Genomic DNA, 22,016 nt, shown 5'->3' on the forward strand with positions numbered 1-22,016 from the left:
CATTGGGACTTTAAATACCGTCCTTGGGTCAGTATCCCTGGTATTCGGTGTCCTTGGCCCGCCCCCCCCCCCCCAAACAGCTGGGATAAGCCCCCCCCGTAGATCTGGGATCAGCCCCCCCCTGTAGATCTAGGATCACCATCCCCCCCCCAATAGATCTGGGATCAGCACCCCCCCAATAGATCTGGGATCAGCACCCCCCCAATAGATCTGGGATCAGCACCCCCCCCAATAGATCTAGATCTGGGATCAGCCCCCCCCCAATAGATCTGGGATCAGCCCCCCCCAATAGATCTGGGATCAGCCCCCCCCCCCCCAATAGATCTGGGATCAGCCCCCCCCAATAGATCTGGGATCAGCACCCCCCCAATAGATCTGGGATCAGCACCCCCCCAATAGATCTGGGATCAGCACCCCCCCCAATAGATCTGGGATCAGCCCCCCCCCACAATAGATCTGGGATCAGCCCCCCCCCCACAATAGATCTACATATAATCCCATATAATCCTATTCATTATGATCTAAAAGGGTAAACTGATCCTATATCAGCACTCCTACTGTGACTGTGAGAACAGGACCAGGGCAGTAGGGTCACCAACTCAGAGAAGAGCTGTATAGCACTCTGCTGACAAAGCCACCACACGTCTTCACTAGACGAAACACTGCCTCATAAATTGGATGGAATAAAACAAGGGGTAAAAACGAGTCGTGGCCGAGTCGGTGTTGGCAAATTCATAAAAATGTTGTGAATATGAAAATGCTGTTTCCTAAATTAAATATTAGATCAGTGAGAGTGGGACAAATGGCCGGGATGAAAAAATGTAGACGACTCAATTTAAACAAATAAAAAGGGAACTGGTTGTTGCTGTTATAATACATCCCCAATTAGGCAAGTGAGAAGAACGGAGTTTAAAATGATGAAGCATAATTTGGCGTGGTAAAGGAGGCAGCTGTCGTACATCGTTCCTCTACACAACCATGTGGAGGGGGATTTACTATGGCAACCACACGCCAGGGCTCACTTGCATCGACACGTCTGACATAAACTCCGAGGCCAGTTTATTAGGTACACCCATCTAGTACCGGGTCGGACCCCCCTTTGCCTCCAGAATAGCCTGAATTCTTCGGGGCACGGCAACGTTGCTCAATTGTTATCAAGGGACCTAGCAAGGGAGCTAACGTGGGCCAGGAAAACATTCCCCACACCATTACACCATCAGCCTGTACCGTTGACACCAGGCAGGATGGGTCTATAGACTCATGCTGCTCATGCCAAATGACTCTGCCATCAGCATGACGCAACAGGAACTGGGATTTGCCGGACCAGGCAATGTTTTTCCCACTCCTCAATTCTCCAGTGTTAGTTATACTGTACCCAATGGAGCCACTTGTTGTGTTTAGCTGATGGGAGTGGAACCTGGTGTGGTTGTTTGCTGCAATAGCCCATCTGTGGAAAGGACTGACAAGTTGTGTGTTCCGAGAAGCCGTTCTCCACACCACTGTTGTACTGCGCCGTTATTTCACTGTTTGTGGCCTGTCTGTTACCTTGCACGATTCTTGCCATTGTCCTTCCACCTCTCGTCAACGAGCTGTTTTTCGCCCACAGGACTGCCGCTGACTGGATGTTTTTTGTTTGTCGCGTCATTCTACGTAAACCCTACACATGTTGCGCGAGAGACACTGGGCAGCCGTTTCTGAGATACTGGAAACGGAGCACCTGGCACAGATGATCACACCATGCTCAAAGATGCTTAGGTCACTTGTTTTGCCCATCCTAACGTTCAATCCAACAGTAACTCAATGCCTGTCTGCCTGCTTTATATAGTCTGTAGGAGCGAACCATTTTTATGAACGGGGTGGCGTACCTAATAAACAGTACAACATGCACACACACACCTCCTCCTCCTCCTCTGACATTGTCAGTGAGGCCGCTGCTGGAGCCTGCTGCACACAGAGACAGAGTGTACCGGTGGAAATGCGCAGGGCTATTTGAGAGTGATTGACAGGTCTCTATCTGGCAGGCCAGGATTATAGCTCTCTCACACTGAACTTCCGAAGAGAGACATTTAGAGTACAATAGAGGCCAATCACTGAGGCTGAACCTGAGCTATGGAGATTGGAGAGAGAGGCCCACTCCTGGCCTTGACATTGGAAATTATTCAATATAATGACAGACTGGTTTGTGACTGAGAGCATGGTTAATTTGGGACTGGTTGAAACAATTAACTAAATTAAATATCTATTAGAGTTGAAGTCAAAGTGAAATGTTATTTCATAACTCTTTCGCTCTTAAACAGAGATACTGTATGCATAGGGATAACCCTAATATGAACAGTATACTGTACAGTGCATACAGACAGTAGTCCCTGACATAGCACCTATTTGTGAGGAAACATTACCGGTCTTTTTGGCAAGTCAATATAGAAGGCACAAGCAGAACGTGACTTACGTTTGACGGTGAGGTCGGCATAACTAGACACACCCACGCCCTTGTCTGAGTGGACGATGCAGCGGTAGCGTCCCGAGTCTCCCTTAGTGGTGTTCTCAACGTCAAACGTGGCGGTGTAGCGGCGGGAGTTCACCGGCTTGGTCTCTCTCATCGGGGCCCGTCTCCCTCCGATACCCTGTTAGGAAAATACACAGCAACACACGATCATGTAAATGTACAGTTCAAGTTGGAAGTTCACATACACCGTAGCCAAATACATTTAAACTCAGTTTTTCACAATTCCTGACATTTAATTGTAGTAAAAATTCCCTGTCTTAGGTCAGTTAGGATCACCACTTTATTTGAAGAATGTGAAATGTCAGAATAATAGTAGAGAGAATGATTTCAGCTTTAATTTCTTTCGTCACATTCCCAGTGGGTCAGAAGTTTACATACACAATTATTATTTGGTAGCATTGCCTTTACATTGTTTAACTTGGGTCAAACGTTTCAGGTAGTCTTCCACAAGCTACCCACAATAAGTTGAGTGTTGTATAGGATTGAGGTCAGGGCTTTGTGATGGCCACTCCAATACCTTGACTTTGTTGTCCTTAAGCCATTTTGCCATAACTTTGGAAGTATGCTCGGGGTCTTTGTCCATTTGGAAGACCCATTTGTGACCAAGCTTTAACTTCCCAACTGATGTCTTGAGATGTTGCTTCAATATATCCACATAATTATCCTGCCTCATGATGCCATCTATTTTGTGGATTGATTTGCACTTTTCTCACCAAAGTACGTTCATCTCTAGGAGACAGAACGCGTCTCCTTCCTGAGCGGTATGACGGCTGCGTGGTCACATGGTGTTTATAGTTGCGTACTATTGTTTGCACAGATGAATGTGATACCTCCCAAGGATGAACCAGACTTGTGGAGGTCTACCATTTTTTTCTGAGGTCTTGGCTGATTTCTTTAGATTTTCCCATGATGTCAAGCAAAGAGGCACTGTGTTTGAAAGTAGGCCTTGAAATATATCCACAGGTACACCTCCAATTGACTCAAATTATGTAAATTAGCCTTTCAGAAGCTTCTAAAGCTATGATATCATTTTCTGGAATTTTCCAAGCTGTTTAAAGGCACAGTTAACTTAGTGTATGTAAACTTCTGACCCACTGGAATTGTGAAACAGTGAATTATAAGTGAAATAATCTGCCTGTAAACAATTGTTGGAATAATTACTTGCGTCATGCACAAAGTAGATGTCATGCACAAAGTATGACAAAGTAAAATGGGGTCAGAGAGACTTTGGATGTTCTGTGAGCACGCTTGTTGTTGCTAGTGTGGCAGTGCTAGCCATGTGTAACCGATGTGAAATGGCTAGCTAGTTAGCGGGGTGCGCGCTAACAGCGTTTCAATCGGTGACGTCACTCGCTCTGAGACCTTGAAGTAGTTTTTCCCCTTGCTCTGCAAGGGCCGCGGCTTTTGTGGCGCGATGGGTAATGTTGTTGATGTGGGCAGAGGGTCCCTGGTTCGAGCCCAGGTAGGGCCGAGGAGAGGGACGGAAGCTATACTGTTACACTTGCACACCTTGGGAAGACCAGGTGAAGAGGGAGGACCTGGTACGCTAATAAGCCTGTGAGATTCACAAACAGTAGCTCTAACTCCAGGCAGTGATAGTGCTTCTAAATGGTGCAATATGGAGGTCAGGTCTGTTCAGAAAGGGAGCTGTTGTTCATTCTAGGGGTGCAGTGTATGCCTAAGCTACTGATACAGGCACATTAGGTATGGCTAAGGCACAGTGTTCTGAGATGGATGCCAAGCCCTCCCTTGTGACCTAGCTGGCCACGCTCTGACAAAGAGGTTATCTAAAGAGACTCAATACCTTGAACTACATCCAAAGTCAGAGCAAAAAGTGACATTCACTGCAAACAAAAAGTAAAAGGATCAATGTCCAAAACCGAAAGTGCAAATCTAAACCAGTTTAGAACCAACCAAAGGGTTAACATACACCTGTGCAATAGGTAGCTTTCCAAACTATAGTTTGTTAACAAGAAATTTGTGGAGTTGTTGAAAAACTAGTTTTAATGTCTCCAACCTAAGTGTCTGTAAACTTCCGACTTCAACTGTACATTAGGAGTGTTGCGACAAACACATTCCCCATCCAAACTGGTTCCCCTCATTTGACAAATTGAGTCGTCTGCAGTGACTCTTGTCAAACTTTGTTTATGATGTCAACACTGCCAGCATGGTGTAGACTAGAGTACAGTAGATTGTACTGCAGATTGAAGCAGAACACTGTATACATATGGGCTGAGACCTATTGAAGAGTGCCTGAAGGCTACAGGGTCTAACACCATTGGGCTAACCAGCAGGTTTACACATTCCGCTGGTCTGTTTATGTATAGGAGAGGAGTACGTGGCTGCCTGGCAGGCAACGCTAGTCTCGTCCACCTGGACCGTCAACTGAACTGTTGACGGTCCAATACTTTAGATGGGAGAGAGAACAACAGACCAGACATAGCACTGGTCATCATGTTAGGGGAGATATCCTCCTGATGTTTTCTGTATATTAGGGGAGATATCCTCCTGATGTTTTCTGTATATTAGGGGAGATATCCTCCTGATGTTTTCTGTATATTAGGGGAGATATCCTCCTGATGTTTTCTGTATATTAGGGGAGATATCCTCCTGATGTTTTCTGTATATTAGGGGAGATATCCTCCTGATGTTTTCTGTATATTAGGGGAGATATCCTCCTGATGTTTTCTGTATATTTGGGGAGATATCCTCCCGCTGTTTTCTTTATGTTAGGGGAGATATCCTCCCGATGTTTTCTGTATATTAGGGGAGATATCCTCCCGCTGTTTTCTGTATATTTGGGGAGATATCCTCCCGCTGTTTTCTTTATGTTAGGGGAGATAGCCTCCCAATGTTTTCTTGTGGTGCATGAAATTGGAAGAGGGGGTCAAACACAACTTCTGGCAATACCAGGAGTGTTGTGTCAGCAGGCTGTGTGTATGTTTGTGTTCGTCTCCTGGTCTGTTTGAAGAGCGAGAGGGACAGAGAATCCTGTCAGCAAGCGCCATGCTGCGTGTTCTCTCTGCACCCCGGCTTCCTCACAGCTGTCACCACACACACACGCCGACAAAACCAAACACACACACACACACACACACATACCAGATGGGGTGGCAATTTGTTTGTCAAGAATATTTCTTCATTACTGTCACCGGGGGGGATTTCACTTAATGCTAGTGTTTCATCTCCGGCATTAACGAGGATGAAAGGTATTCATTAAGAGGAGCGATTACCTCATTTACTGTCAACCTACGGATAGCACACTGATCTACCTCACACACTGTCAACCTAGAGATAAGTGATATGCAGATGACAAAATTGACAACAGAATTTCAACATTCTTATAGGGAAGGACACTCAACAAGCACAGCACTTCCACAAATGACTGATGATTGGCTGAGATAAATTGATAATAAAAAGATTGTGGGGGCTGTCTTGTTAGACTTCAGCGCAGCTTTTGACATTATTGATCATAGTCTGCTGCTGGAAAAACGTATGTTATGGCTTTACACCCCCTGCTATAATGTGGATAAAGAGCTACTTGTCTAACAGAACACAGAGGGGGTTCTTTAATGGAAGCCTATCAAATATAATCCAGTTAGAATCAGGAATTCCCCAGGGTAGCTGTTTAGGCCCCTTGCTTTTTTCAATTTTTACTAATGACATGCCACTGACTTTGAGTAAAGCCAGAGTTTCTATGTATACGGATGACTCAATGTTATACACGTCAGCTAATACAGCTACTGAAATGACTGCAACACGCAACAAAGAGCTGCACTTAGTTTCAGAGTGGATGGCAAGGAATAAGTTAGCCCTAAATATTTCTAAAACTAAAAGCATTGTATTTGGAACAAAACACTCACTAAACACTCACTAAACCTCAACTAAATATTGTAATAAATAAGGTGGAAATTGAGCAAGTTGAGATGACTAAACTGCTTGGAGTAACACTAGATTGAAAACTGTCATGGTCAAAACATATTGATGCAGTAGTAGCTAAGATGGGGAGAAGTCTGTCTATAATAAAGCGATGCTCTGCCTTAACAGCACTATCAACAAGGCAGGTCTTGCAGGCCCTAATTTTGTCGCACATTGAATACTGTTCAGTCATGTGGTCAAGTGCCACAGAAAAGGACTAAGGAAAATTGCAATTGGCTCAGAACAGGGCAGCACGGCTGGCCCTTGGATGTATATAGAGAGCTATAATTAATAATATGCATGTCAATCTCTCCTGGCTGAAAGTGGAGGAGAGACTGACTTCATCACTACTTTTATTTATGAGAGGTTGACATGTTGAATGCACCGAGCTGTCTGTCTAAACTACTGGCACAAAGCTCAGACACCCATGCATACCCCACAAGACATGCCACCAGAGGTCTCTTCACAGTCCCCAAGTCCAGAACAGACTATGGGAGGCACACAGTACTACATAGAGCCATGATTACATGGAACTCTATTCCACATCAAGTAACTGACTTGATGTAAAATTAGATTTAAAAAACAAGAAAAAAAAAACACCTTATGGAACAGCAGGGACTGTGAAGCAACACACACTAGTTTGAGAAACAGATGCCTCACAAGTCCACAACTGGCAGCTTCATTAAATAGTACCCGCAAAACACCAGTCTCAATGTCAACAGGGAAGAGGCGACTCCGGGATGCTGGCCTTCTAGGCAGAGTTGCAAAGAAAAAGCCATATCTCAGACTGGTCAACAAAAAGAAAAGATTAAGATGGGCAAAAGAACACAGACACTGGACAGAGGAACTCTGCCTAGAAGGTCAGCATCCCAGAGTCGCCTCTTCACTGTTGAGTGAGACTGGTGTTTTACGAGAATAGACTGACGAGTTTCAGAAAAAAGTCTTTGTTTCTGGCCATTTTGAGCCTGTTATCGAACCCACAAATGCTGATGCTCCAGATACTCAACTAGTTTAAAGAAGGCCCGTTTTATTGCTTCTTTAAATCAGAACAACAGTTTTCAGCTGTGCTAACATAATTGCAAAAGGGTTTTCTAATGCTCAATTAGCCTTTTTTTAAATGATAAACTTGGATTAGCTAACACAACGTGCCATTGGAACACAGGAGTGATGGTTGTTGATAATTTGCCTCTGTACACCTATGTAGACATTCCATTTTTTTTATAAAAACAGCAGTTTCCAGCTACAATAGTCATTTACAACATTAACGTCTACACTGTATTTCTGATTAATTTGATGTTATTTTAAAATGGACAAATGTTTTTTTTATTTTCTTTCAAAAACAAGGACATTTCTAAGTGACCCCAAACTTTTGAACAGTAGTGTAGGTAGAGGTCTGTTCAGAGTAGGGCCCTCATTAGGTAGGTAGAGGTCTGTTCAGAGTAGGGCCCTCATTAGGTAGGTAGAGGTCTGGATCCTTCCGCTCCACAGTAATGTCATAGAGAACGGTGGAAAAAAAGAGAGCTTCTCATTTCAGGTCCAGATGTCATCCAAGGTTCAAGAAGTTGTGCCATACACAAGAAGTCTGGTAATGGCAGTTTGTCTTCATGTGACACCAACACTGTGGCATTAAGGATCTACAATGACCGCATAAGACTGTTTAAGGTCAAAATTGACTTGCCTGTAACCAGAGATTGTGGGTGTCTTGTGGTCGACCGTTGACTGTGCACTGGAAGGTGGCGGTCTGCCTGGCGTTGACCTCTACACCTTTGATGTGAAGGAAATGTGGGGTGCTCACTGCAAAATAGATATACGCACACATTAATAACCTAGACCATATGAAGCATTCTAATTAAAGTATATGCATGTATTATTGTCTCATCCACTATCAGTTGAATTTCATTAGAGTCTAACATTTACATTCCATTCATATTGAGCATACTGTGGGTAAATTCAAACATTTTTTCCCCTTCAGAATTTCCATTTCTCAATCTATCCAATAGGCCGGGCATGTACAGTGGAAGTCGGAAGTGTACATACATCTTAGGCAAATACATTTAAACTCAGTTTTTCACAATTCCTAAAATTTAATCCTAGTAAAAATTCCCCGTCTAAGGTCAGTTAGGATCACCACTTTATTTAAAGAAGGTGAAATGTCAGAATAATTGTAGAGAGTGATTTATTTCAGCTTTTATTTCTTTCGTCACATTCCCAGTGGGTCAGAAGTTTACATACACTCAATTAGTATTTGGTAGCATTGCCTTTACATTGTTTAACTTGGGTCAAATGTTTTGGGTAGCCTTCCACAAGCTTCCCACAATAAGTTGGATGAATTGTGGCCCATTCCTCCTGACAGAGCTGGTGTAACGGAGTCAGGTTTGTAGGCCTTCTTGCTCGCACAAGCTTTTTCAGTTCTGCCCACAAATGTTCTATAGGATTGAGGTCAGGGCTTTGTGATAGCCACTCCAATACCTTGACTTTGTTGTCCTTAAGCCATTTTGCCATAACTTTGGAAGTATGCTTGTCCATTTGGAAGACCCATTTGCAACCAAGCTTTAACTTCCTAACTGATGTCTTGAGATGTTGCTTCAATATATCCACATAATTATCCTGCCTCATGATGCTATCTATTTTGTGAAGAGCACCAGTCCCTCCTGCAGCAAAGCACCCCCACAACATGATGCTGCCACCCCTGTACTTCATGGTTGGGATGGTGTTCTTTGGCTTGCAAGCCTCCCCATTTTTCCTCCAAACATAACGATGGTCATTATGGCCAAACAGTTCTATTTTTGTTTCATCAGACATTTCTCCAAAAAGTATGATCTTTGTCCCCATGTGCAGTTGCAAACCGTGTGTGGCTTCTTCCGTGCTGAGCGGTCTTTCAGGTTATGTTGATATAGGACTCGTTTTACTGTGGATATAGATACTTTTGTACCTGTTTCCTCCAGCATCTTCACAAGGTCATTTGCTGTTGTTCTGGGATTGATTTGCACTTTTCTCACCCAAGTACGTTCATCTCTAGGAGACAGAACGCGTCTCCTTCCTGAGCCGTATGACGGCCGCGTGGTCACATGGTGTTTATTAGAGGTCGACAGAATAATTGGAATGGCCGATTAATTAGGGCCGATTTCAAGATTTCATAACAATCGGTAATCAGCATTTTTGGACACCGATCATGGCCGATTACATTGCACTCCACGGCAGGAGTGCAATGCGCAATGACATAACAGGCTGACTACCTGTTATGCGAGTGCAGCAAGGAGCCACGGTAAGGTGCTAGCTAGCATTAAATGTATCTTATAAAAAAACAAATCAATCAATCTTAACATAATCACTAGTTAACTACACATGGTTGACGATATTACTAGTTTATCTAGCGTGTCCTGTGTTGCATATAATCGATGCGGTGCCTGTTAATTTATAATTGAATCATAGCCTACTTCGCCAAACGGGTGATTTAACAAGCGCATTCGCGAAAAAAGCACTGTCGTTGCACCAATGTGTACCTAACCATAAACATCAATGCTTTTCTTAAAATCAATACAGAAGTATAGATTTTTAAACCTGCATATTTAGTTAATATTGCCTGCTAACATGAATTTCTTTTAACTAGGGAAAATGTGTCACTTCTCTTGCGTTCTGTGCAACAGAGTAAGGGTATATGCAGCAGTTTGGACCACCTGGCTCGTTGCGAACTGTGTGAAGACTATTTCTTCCTAACAAAGACAGCCAACTTCGCCAAACAGGGGATGATTTAACAAAAGCGCATTTGCGAAAAAAAGCACAATCGTTGCACGAATGTACCTAACCATAAACATCAATGCCTTTCTTAAAATCAATACACAGAAGTATATTTTTTTAAACCTGCATATTTAGTTTTAAAAAAATCCAGGTTAGCAGGCAATATTAAACTAGGGAAATTGTGTCACTTCTCTTGCGTTCTGTGCAACAGTGTCAGGGTATATGCAACAGTTTTGGCCGCCTGGCTCGTTGCGAACTAATTTGCCAGAATTTTACGTAATTATGACATAACACTGAAGGTTGTGCAATGTAACAGGAATATTTAGACTTATGTATGCCACCCGCTAGATAAAATACAGAACGGTTCTGTATTTCACTGAAAGAATAAACGTTTTGTTTTCGAAATTATAGTTTCCGGATTTGACCATATTAATGATCCAAGGCTCGTACGTCTGTGTGTTATTATGTTATTTTTAAGTCTATGGTTTGATATTTGATAGAGCAGTCTGACAGTGGTGGTAGGCAGCAACAGGCTCGTAAGCATTCATTCAAACAGCACTTTCGTGCGTTTGCCAGCAGCTCTTAGCTGTGCTTCAAGCATTGAGCTGTTTATGACTTCAAGCCTATCAACTCCTGAGATCAAATCAAATCAAATGTATTTGTCACATACACATGGTTAGCAGATGTTAATGCAAGTGTAGCGACATGCTTGTGCTTCTAGTTCCGACCATGCAGTAATATCTAACAAGTAATCTACCAATTCCACAACAACTACCTTGTACACACAAGTGTAAAAGAATGAATACGAATATGTACATAAAAATATATAAATGAGTGATGGCCGAACGGCATAGGCAAGATGTAATAGATGGTATGGAGTACAGTATATACATATGAGATGAATAATGTAGGTTATGTAAACATTATCTAATATAAATAATATAAAGTGGCAAGTGATAAATTGATTACATCAATTTTCCCATTATTAAAGTGGCTTGAGTTGAGTCAGTATGTTGGCAGCAGCCACTCAATGTTAGTGATGGCTGTTTAACAGTCTGATGGCCTTGAGATTGAAGCTGTTTTTCAGTCTCTCGGTTCCAGCTTTGATGCAACTGTACTGACCTCGCCTTCTGGATGTTAGCGGGGTGAACAGGCAGTAGCTCAGGTGATTGCTGTCCTTGATGATCTTTTTGGCCTTCCTGTGACAGATTAGGCTGGTGTAACCGATGTGAAATGGTTAGCTAGTTAGCGGGGTGAGCACTGATAGCATTTCAAATCGGTGACGCCACTCGCTCTGAGACCTTGAAGTAGTTGTTCCCCTTGCTCTGCAAGGGCCGCAGCTTTTGTGGAGCGATGGGTAACTATGCTTCGAGGGTGGCTGTTGTCGATGTGTTCCTGGTTCAGGGGACGGAAGCTATACTGTTACACTGTCCCTGGTTCGAGCCCAGGTAGGAGCGAGGAGAGGGACGGAAGCTATACTGTTACGCTGGCAATACTAAAGTGCCTATAAGAACATCCAATAGTCAAAGGTACATGAAATACAAATGGTATAGAGAGAAATAGTCCTATAATTCCTATAATAACTACAACCTAAAACTTCTTACCTGGGAATATTGAAGACTCATGTTAAAAGGAACCACCAGCTTTCATATGTTCTCATGTTCTGAGCAAGGAACTTAAACGTTAGCTTTTTTTACATGGCACATATTGCAGTTTTACTTTCTTCTCCAACACTTTGTTTTTGCATTATTTAAACCAAAATGAACATGTTTCATTATTTATTTGAGGCTAAATTGATTTTGAAGTATTATATTAAGTTAAAATAAAAGTGTTCATTCAGTATTGTTGTAATTGTCATTATTACAAATAAATAAATAATTAAAAATCGTCTGATTAATCGGTATTGGCTTTTTCTGGCCCTCCAATAAATCGGTATCGGCGTTGAAAAATCATAATCGGTCGACCTCTAGTGTTTATACTTGCGTACCATTGTTTGTACAGATGAACATGGTACCTTCAAGCGTTTGGAAATTGCTCCCAAGGATGAACCAGACTTGTGGAGGTCTACCATTTTTTTCTGAGGTCTTGGCTGATTTCTTTTGATTTTCCCATGTCAAGCAAAGAGGCACTGAGTTTGAAGGTAGGCCTTGAAATACATCCACAGGTACACCTCCAATTCACTGAAATGATGTCAATAACCCTATCAGAAGCTTCTAAAGCCATGACATCATTTTCTGGAATTTTCCAAGCTGTTTAAAGGCACAGTCAACATAGTGTATGTAAACTTCTGACCCACTGGAATTGTGATACAGTGAATTATAAGTGAAATAATCTGCCTGTAAACAATTGTTGGAAATATTACTTGTGTCATGCACAAAGTGAATGTCCTAACCGACTTGCAAAAACTATAGTTTGTTAACAAGAAATTTGTGGAGTGGATGAAAAACGTATGTAAACTTCCGACTTCAACTGTATATAGCATCTTCTGCAAGTCATACTAAACAGGAGCGTGGTTAGAGCGTTGGGCCAGTAACTGAAAGGTTGCTGGATCGAATCCCTGAGCTGACAAGATAGAAATCTGTCATTCTGCCCCTGAGCAAGGCAGTTAATCACGGGTCCCGAAAACGTGGATGTCGATTATGGCAGCCCCCCCGCACCTCTCTGATTCAGAGGGGTTGGGTTAAATGCGGAAGACACATTTCTGTTGAATGCATTAAGTGTTACAACTGACTAGGTATCCCCCTTTCACCTAAATGGCCTATTATCCTTTAATCCCACCAAAAACAAATCACATTTCTTCTCTGTTGGCCTAACCTTGGTCTGATCGCTTGAGCCACACAGGGTGAAATCTGACGAGATTCAATCACAAAATGGATTCCACACTTTTTTTTTCTTTTTACCTTCTTCCCAGGAGTCTCTGGGACAGCATTTTCAATCAGGATATTACAGTGGTGAGAGGAGGTCAGGAAGCATGAAAATAAGCCCTGGTGAAAATATTCAAGCCGTCGTATCTCTCCAGAGTTCAAGGATATTAGAATAAAGTTTTCACCGACGCAACAATAGCGGGGAAATGCGAAAGCAGGGAAATGCGAAAGCAGGGGTGTGTATGAGGAGAGGGGGGTAGTGGTCAGGGAGCAGATCAAAACGGGGCCAAAAACAAATGTCTCGCCCCTGTGTTCAGCCACCCTGTGTTTTGGCGGTGTAATGGGGAAATTAAGATGAATAAAGTTCATATTCAGTTTACAGCAATTATCAAATACTTAGCACATTTACATGTTTCCCTTTCTGTAATACACCTGATTTCCAGCGTTCTATTTGTGACAGTCATTTGTGTATGGGTTGATGGCCACAACTTGTTACTGAATGTTATGGATTGTTCTCATATCTGTTGACAGTGATTGACGCCAGACTGAAGGTACAAGGACAGAGGATACTGATTGCTATTGTATTCTGTGGCACTGTGTGAATCTGTAGCAGCTGACGTTGTGAATTCCTACAAGCCTCTCGGTGGCTGTTTACATAACATTGGTGCTGTGTGATTAGAACATAACGGCCTGCTTAGAGAAGCCCAGTTAGGCATTTTCTCTGCTTCTGTGCTGGAGGTGTCTGTTGCAACTTGTAATTAAACTAGATTGATTTTGATAGACTTTATCAATGACTGCTCTCCTCCCCCCATCTTGAAATTCCCATTACAGGGAACAAAACATGCTTCCTTGCAGCCTTGTTGATACGGTGTGTGTGTGTGTGTGAGAGAGAGATAAAGGGGGGAGGGGAGTTGTCCCCTTAGTCAGGCAGCTGAACTAACAACAAAGCTGACGTATCTGGGTCAATCTGAATGTCTAATGGAAGTTGGATCACCACCTCACTAACGCAAGGATGAAAGTCCATGCTAATCAAATTATGTAAAGGACTTTTTAATTAGCTCCCCCTTGTCTCTCCGTGTTCGAAGCGGGCGGGCCGTGGCGGGCGACGACCTTGATTCTGATATCTGAGATGAGGTACACTATAGTACACGCCACGGAACACTGTGGTAGGCAATTAAAAAAGCTGTTGTGAAGTAACGGCGGCCCTGATATCTCCCAGCTCAGCACTCCCCAATCTTTGGAGCTGAGGGCTAATGGTATTGCCTTGCTTCACCTGGAAAACAAACCTGAACCTGGGCCAAACTCAGAAAGAAGTCAACGTTCTCATGAGGCTAAGTACCTCTCTCTGTTGACACGTAATCTGTTGAGTGCCTTTGGAAAGGGACACACCACTCTACGCAGTGACGTTGTTAATAAAACAACTATACAAAACTGAAATGTGAGATGTTTCTGCGTGTTTATATCTTCATTCAACATAATGTGTGCGGTGTGAGGGCCGATCTACGCGCTCACAGTGAATCCTCACACATTCATCCTCAAACATTCACTGTTCCTCGGCAGAGGGGTCTTCCTCGGCACCTGGCTACATGGCTAAGCAGATCTGTGCGTTCTATCCGAGGCAATTAGTCTAGCTTACTCACACGGAATTTCACAAATCTGGGGGAGGATTGTGTATCAGGGAGTCTTTCCTGGAGAGCAGGAGAACGACAGGAAGCTTGCTCCACTCCCCTCTTTTTGCCTTTATCTCAGTGAAACACATTTAATATGATGGGCTGTGTAGTATATCCTGGCTTCATTCATGTCACAGGACGAGCTGGAAATATATTGCCCAGTAACATACTGATATGGAGTTCACTATATAGCAAAGACATGGGTCGGTAGGTGACAGCAATATAACTAGTGAGGAGCGAGAGATAAGGGAGGGGGGGGCCTGAAGAGTGACAACCCAGTGAGTTATGGGACTTGACTACATAACACATTCATTGTGTGCGTGCGTGCGTAGCAGTGGAGACTTACTGCACTGGTGGCCTTGCAAGATGATGCCTTTGATGGCCAGTAGGCCTCGTTGTCCTGTGCTCACCGCCTCAAAGACAATCTGCAGAGAGGAGGAGAGAAAGAGAGGGAGGTGAGAGTTTGGTAGTTGCAGGGGCGGAAATCACGGGGGGGACGGGGGGACATGACCCCCCCATCCTGGGAAAAATATGATTTGTCCCCCCCAATATATCACTGAAACATAACTATGTAATTTAAATAATATTAATAATACGCAATGAAAGCAATTGTGCTGATTATAGACACTTAACAGCGCGTTTTTAAGTTTCAAAAGATTGCGACCCCCCCCACCCTTTTCCTCACAATCGTTTGATCCACTGGCAAGGTAACAGAGGGGTCGTAGCCACTGTCTGAAAGGCACTCAATGAACGTAACTGACGTGAGGTTAATCCAGTCAATCGCGCACACACACTAGCTGAATATGCACAGCTAGCGCGCAAATATTAACTATTAAGCTAGCTAGTACCTATTCCATTTATGTGGCCTCGTCAAAGATGGAATCTTTGCTATGGTCAATTTATTCCGAGATCAGCATGCAGATGACGTAAGTTAGTGCTTCAAAGTCCCTGTGATAAGGTTAGCGATAAACTGATTTAACCCAGGTAGCAAAGATTATAGCAAACACCACTGAAACTGAATTGGTGTTCGCAAGCTTCGCAAATTCAGCTATTGTTGGAAGCCAGCCAATATGAAACAAACTATTAAAATTACAAAAGGTTGCAGCATATGTTGTGTAAATGGTGAACTCATACAGCTGTCAACTCTTGTCATTTTAATCCGTTTCACATTTGCTCGCTACCTTTTAGATCGAAGCCCAAATAGAATGATAAAAGATAAGATGATAGAAGCCCATCTCCTACTGTAAATAACCAACACACTGTGTGTGTGTGTAGCCAGCCAGCCAGGTAGAAAAATGGCAGAAAAATAAAAGACGGACATCAGAGTATTTTTCAGTACACCAAAACGCAAAGTAAGAACCCTAGTAGCCTAATATCTCAAAGACTAGTTGATAAAATGTTCATAAGAAAGAAACGGAATTCTAATGGAAATGTTTCACAATGATGTCATTAGGCAGAGCAGGCAACAGATTGCACACAGACAGCAGAGTTGGGGACAGATATGCAGGGACAGACTGGCAGAGACAGGGAGTCTCAGGTAAGTTTGTTGAGTCTTTGTTTGGCAACATTATGAAAGGTTCTCCATTTTTTTTACTTGTAAAATAGGAACATAATTGGAAAATGCCATGGATACCCCCACTCTCAACTTAAACTGGTGACTGAACTAAGATTTGTTAAAGGCAATGGTATTGCTGTTGTGAATAGTTGTGTAGTTTTGGGTACCGGTAGTTAGGAGTACGGCAAACACCTTATTTCTTTGGTTCCTCAATATACATTTACCATATTACAATGTAGGCTATGTGTTACAGCACTACTTTTGGTGTCCCCCTCAGGAATTGCTCTTGAGAAAATGTCATGTAATTGTCCCCCCCAAAGTTGATATCAGATTTTCGCCCCTGGGTAGTTGGCACAAACATAAAGAGCATCCCTAGTGCACTTCCTGTGATCTAGAAAACTGGCCATAAGAGAAGGCTCATTTCCTCCCAATGCTCTACACAATCCCCATCATGGATTTAAAAGCTTTGGATGGGTGTAAGCATCGGTTGGAGAGAGTCGCCACCATTATTCAATCCATGAGACAGAAAACAGACCGAGATGGCTCCTGTGCTTCCATTCACTGTATGTTGAGTGAGGGAGAAGCCGGGAGATGATACAGTTTATGGGGCCCCGGCCCGCGCTAAGCCTTCAAACATGGGGCATGAGTTAAGGAGCTGAGGATTGGGTTACTGTTACATGGACCTTTTCCTTTGACTTTTTTCAAACAATTGGGCCTGTTTCTATGATGACTGGGTTTATTTATATTCCTGAATCATTGCTTCCAGAGAGCAGGCGTTTATCTATGAGGTATGTTCTATTGGCTGGATTCCCAGCTCCTCCTCTTTATATATATATTTCTTCTTTATCAGTGCTGTTTCATTCTGAGTGGAATTCAACCATGTTTTCACTACTGGTGTGAGAAAGAGTTTAAAGGTGAACACAACATAAAGATACGACCTAAACCATTTGAAATTATGTCTGCTCCTCCACTTCCCAGTAGAGCGACGTCTGCTCCTCCACTTCCCAGTAGAGCGACGTCTGCTCCTCCACTTCCCAGTAGAGCGACGTCTGCTCCTCCACTTCCCAGTAGAGCGACGTCTGCTCCTCCACTTCCCAGTAGAGCGACGTCTGCTCCTCCACTTCCCAGTAGAGCGACGTCTGCTCCTCCACTTCCCAGTAGAGCGACGTCTGCTCCTCCACTTCCCAGTAGAGCGACGTCTGCTCCTCCACTTCCCAGTAGAGCGACGTCTGCTCCTCCACTTCCCAGTAGAGCGACGTCTGCTCCTCCACTTCCCAGTAGAGCGACGTCTGCTCCTCTATTTCCCCAACGCTGTTGCATTGTTACAACCCCCCCCCTCCCCGGCCCTTATCTCTCAGGAAGCAACTGGTTAAAGACGCAGGGGCCACCTTCCTGTTCACGCTGAGCAGAGGTTCTGGCACCCTGCCCACCCCACTTGGTTTACTGTACATCAGAGCCCTTCTATGGGTCAGAAAGCAGAGCGGCAGGACCTATTTCCTGTGATCCTCCCTCCCTCTTTATCACTCAGCCAATGGATGTGATTTATTCCATGAAGTTGTTCCCTCCCATTTGCCTTTGTTCACTCCCCTTCACGGATGTGAGACAACTGGGCAGCTGTAAAGAATACTGATGCCTAGTTAAGGTCGCCATATTGTTCTTAACCTATCGAGTTCTGTTTTGTTCAGAGATGGGGAGTGAACAAGGGCAGAAGGGAACAACTTCCTGGTATGAAGCGCGGCCACTAAGTCAACCCTGAGTATCTCACTTGACTCGGTCACAGAAGACAGAAATGAGGCCAAGCGAGATAATAGATCCGTTGGCTATGGATGGCAAGCGTCTAGTTAAGATCAAGACCGAAAAGCCCCCGCCATGGAAGTCACAGTGTTCAAAGTTTCCGAACAGCAAAAACAAACACTTAAGATAACAGAACTATGTGGGACCCAGATATGAGGTCAGTAGATGCAAGAACACCCAAACCAAAACAAATGTCTGGGTAGACAGAGGCAAGAGTGTCAAAAGAAACAGATCTAATAAAATGTGTTTCCTTCTACTCTAAACAGTCGGGGGGGGCTTACATTGCTTGTTATTCATTATTCACTGTGGATTTATTCCTAGTGTCACTATTTCTGCTACTATTATTTTATCTTTATCTCTGCATTGTTGGAAAAGGACCCGTAAGTAAGCATCACTGTTAGTCTACACCTGTTGTTTATGAAGCATTTGACAAATAAAATGTGATTTGTGACCTAAGCAGATTATGTCCCAAGGAAACAAATCAATTTAGAGGAGATAGCAACGCTACAGGCTACGCTTTACATCCAGCTCCCATTCTACCCATGATTCTGTTCAAACTCCTTCAATACAGCAGACACAGTGAGGTAGACAGCATCAAAACAGCACCCTATTCCCTATATAGGGCCCTGGTCAAAAGTAGGGAATAGGGAACCATTTAGGACACAGCCCTAGGCCTCATAGCTGTGTGCATGCACACCTCATACCAGTCTGATGTCCAAAGCCCAGAACTGGATGTCAAAATGATCTTTACTCCAGCTAATGTGGTAGGCTTGAGGAATGAAGTAGGATGTATTGTTGAGGGACCATACCTAGTCCAACAGAACCTGCTTAAAAATGGCCTTTCCTGTGTGTGTTACCATGGAGGACCCAAACACACTAGTCCCAATGCACCGCAAACAAAGAGGATGAAAATGAGTCATTAGTCACAAGATAACATTGTTGAGCTGAGGCCAAACGAGATGCCTTTATTAAAACCCATTTGAATGGTTTTAATAGACTTCTCCTCTCTCTCGCTTCCTTTTGAGCGACGGCAGACGCCTCGGCCGCTAATTATGCCTTTACGAGGGCCTAATTTTCAAAAAGGAAATGAAAAGTAAACACCAGAGTGTGAAATGTCACGACGTGCTGCAGAGGTAATTAAACCTCAGGTTGTTAATGTTTGTCGCCGTGGTGATGCTAAGCAACCTGCTCGACCCCGGCGGACCCCTCCCCCCTCCTCCCCCTCGTGTTTTGGTTTATCTCCTACATTAGCTGCATCTCGTTAATGAGCTCAATTAGCCATGACAACGTTCATGTGTTTAGTGGGTGCTGGAAAACTAAGTTTGCTTTTCTTTTGCATAATGCGTAATCTAAAGTGAGTAGTGCTCCTCTGGTGTTTGTGTTTATTACATGGCATCCTTAGTGGAACTTCAGATTCTCCACATCTTCTACGAAATGTGTTGTCAGTAAGTTTTTGAAACTTCCTAAGAACAAAAGGCTGATCTCATGCATGCATAATAACAGACATAGAAGAGATGACCCTCCTGGCTCTCTCACCCTCACTTGCGCCCAACCTCCACCCTCGCACCCAACCTCCCTCGCGTCCAACCCCCCTCGCTCCCTCCCTAGCGCCCAGCCTCCCTCCCTCCCTAGCGCCCAGCCTCCCTCCCTCCCTAGCGCCCAGCCTCCCTGATTAAATAATTATGCTATGTTGCCAGTGTTCCTTTACAGTTCACCTGGTAATTGTGATTGTGTCTTAAAATGGAATTGGAATAACAGAGCAGGCGGAGATGAACAACACAAAATGTCAGGATCAAGATCAGATTATGCCGGGCTGAAGAAGGAAATTACCATATTCGAAATGTAAGGCATTATCAATTAAACGTTTCTCAAGAGCGACCCAAACATTGCTACGTAACAAGACCTGTGCTGATGGACTGGCAGTGTAAACGGAGTGGAGAGAAAACCATACGCTGTAATTACAAATAAGTGACAAAGTAGGTTCTGTATTTCAGGTGGTTTTCATTTTGATAAACACTTAAATATACTGTGCAATTACAGAAACCCCATAATTACTTGCTACATTGTCATTAGATATAGAGCTTTGAAGAGGACGCTTTTCCATTGTTAATCTGAGAGGGTAACAACAAGTCACATTCCTCGCAAATTATGCTCAGTGTCATTTCTCTGGATGGCGGAGTCGAGCGAGAGAGAGTCTCCTTCTGCCCAGTGCCTCTGTGGAACAGATGGAGGTGATTTCTCTGGCCCAGTGCCTCTGTGGAACAGATGGAGGTGATTTCTCTGGCCCAGTGCCTCTGTGGAACAGATGGAGGTGATTTCTCTGGCCCAGTGCCTCTGTGGAACAGATGGAGGTGATTTCTCTGGCCCAGTGCCTCTGTGGAACAGATGGAGGTGATTTCTCTGGGGAAACGTGGAGATGTATTTATCCCTCTTCCCCATCAGTCTCTCTAGGGAAAACCTCACAGGCCTGTGTGTGTGTTTACATTATGTCAGCACTGGCAATGCTGACCCCGCGTGTGTGCGCGCGTGTCTGTGACCCCGCGTGTGTGCGCGCGTGTCTGTGACCCCGCGTGTGTGCGCGCGTGTCTGTGACCCCGCGTGTGCGCGCGCGTGTCTGTGACCCCGCGTGTGCGCGCGCGTGTCTGTGACCCCGCGTGTGCGCGCGCGTGTCTGTGACCCCGCGTGTGCGCGCGCGTGTCTGTGACCCCGCGTGTGCGCGCGTGTCTGTGACCCCGCGTGTGCGCGCGTGTCTGTGACCCCGCGTGTGCGCGCGCCTCTGTGACCCCGCGTGTGCGCGCGCCTCTGTGACCCCGCGTGTGCGCGCGCCTCTGTGACCCCGCGTGTGCGCGCGCCTCTGTGACCCCGCGTGTGCGCGCCTCTGTGACCCCGCGTGTGCGCGCGCCTCTGTGACCCCGCGTGTGCGCGCCTCTGTGACCCCGCGTGTGCGCGCCTCTGTGACCCCGCGTGTGCGCGCCTCTGTGACCCCGCGTGTGCGCGCCTCTGTGACCCCGCGTGTGCGCGCGTGTCTGTGACCCTGCGTGGGCGGAAACCAAACATTTGGTGTGAGCGGTAATTTCGTGGGCTGTAAGTCCGCAGCTCTGCAGCCTGAGAGTGATGCTAGAAAGTGGTTTGACCTCCAGAGACCTTGGGAGAATGTATCTACTATACTGCCATAGAGCTGCAATGACAACACATGGACTGAATATTATTATGCCATGCTAATGGACGGTGTTTAAAAATGGATCTCTTGCTGGGAACATGTCTGATGGGTTCTCATCTCCACCCACATTACCTCAACATCAGTCTGGATGTACAGTCCCCCCAGAGCAAAACAACACTGTCTACCGTTTCCTACCTGGCCACAGTACAACAGGACTTTGACTTGAACAAAACATTACATTTCCTGAACAGTAGGGCCCTTAAAGACAACCATACCCCCTGTTCTATGTGTCCTTTTTATAGCCCCATCCCCATCTTACTAACCCCCTGCCCCATCTTACTAACCCCCACTCCCTGCCCCATCTTACTAACCCCCACTCCCTGCCCCATCTTACTAACCCCCTCCCCCATCTTACTAACCCCCTGCCCCATCTTACTAACCCCCCTGCCCCATCTTACTAACCCCCACTCCCTGCCCCATCTTACTAACCCCCTCCCCCATCTTACTAACCCCCTGCCCCATCTTACTAACCCCCTGCCCCATCTTACTAACCCCCACTCCCTGCCCCATCTTACTAACCCCCCCTGCCCCATCTTACTAACCCCCTCCCCCATCTTACTAACCCCCTGCCCCATCTTACTAACCCCCTGCCCCATCTTACTAACCCCCACTCCCTGCCCCATCTTACTAACCCCCACTCCCTGCCCCATCTTACTAACCCCCTCCCCCATCTTACTAACCCCTCCCCCATCTTACTACCATCTACTAACCCCACTCCCTGCCCCATCTTACTAACCCCCACCCCATTTTA

General features: G+C 44.8%; 1 protein-coding gene across 12 annotated transcripts in view; it reads right to left on the reverse strand.

Moving 5' to 3' along the window:
- LOC106579657 (receptor-type tyrosine-protein phosphatase mu) overlaps nucleotides 1-22,016 on the reverse strand; it is a 285,182-nt gene that overhangs the window by 176,209 nt on the left and 86,957 nt on the right. For all 12 annotated transcript variants that reach the window (XM_014159782.2, XM_014159788.2, XM_045702733.1 and 9 more), the window contains exons 4-6: nucleotides 15,043-15,121; nucleotides 8,103-8,218; nucleotides 2,450-2,624 (exon numbers count right to left, since the gene is read on the reverse strand). In XM_014159782.2, coding sequence (XP_014015257.1) covers nucleotides 2,450-2,624; nucleotides 8,103-8,218; nucleotides 15,043-15,121 — 370 coding nt within the window. The remainder of the gene's footprint in view (nucleotides 1-2,449; nucleotides 2,625-8,102; nucleotides 8,219-15,042; nucleotides 15,122-22,016) is intronic.

This window comes from Salmo salar, chromosome ssa19 (genome assembly GCF_905237065.1).
Source record: "Salmo salar chromosome ssa19, Ssal_v3.1, whole genome shotgun sequence".
Lineage (NCBI taxonomy): Eukaryota > Metazoa > Chordata > Actinopteri > Salmoniformes > Salmonidae > Salmo > Salmo salar.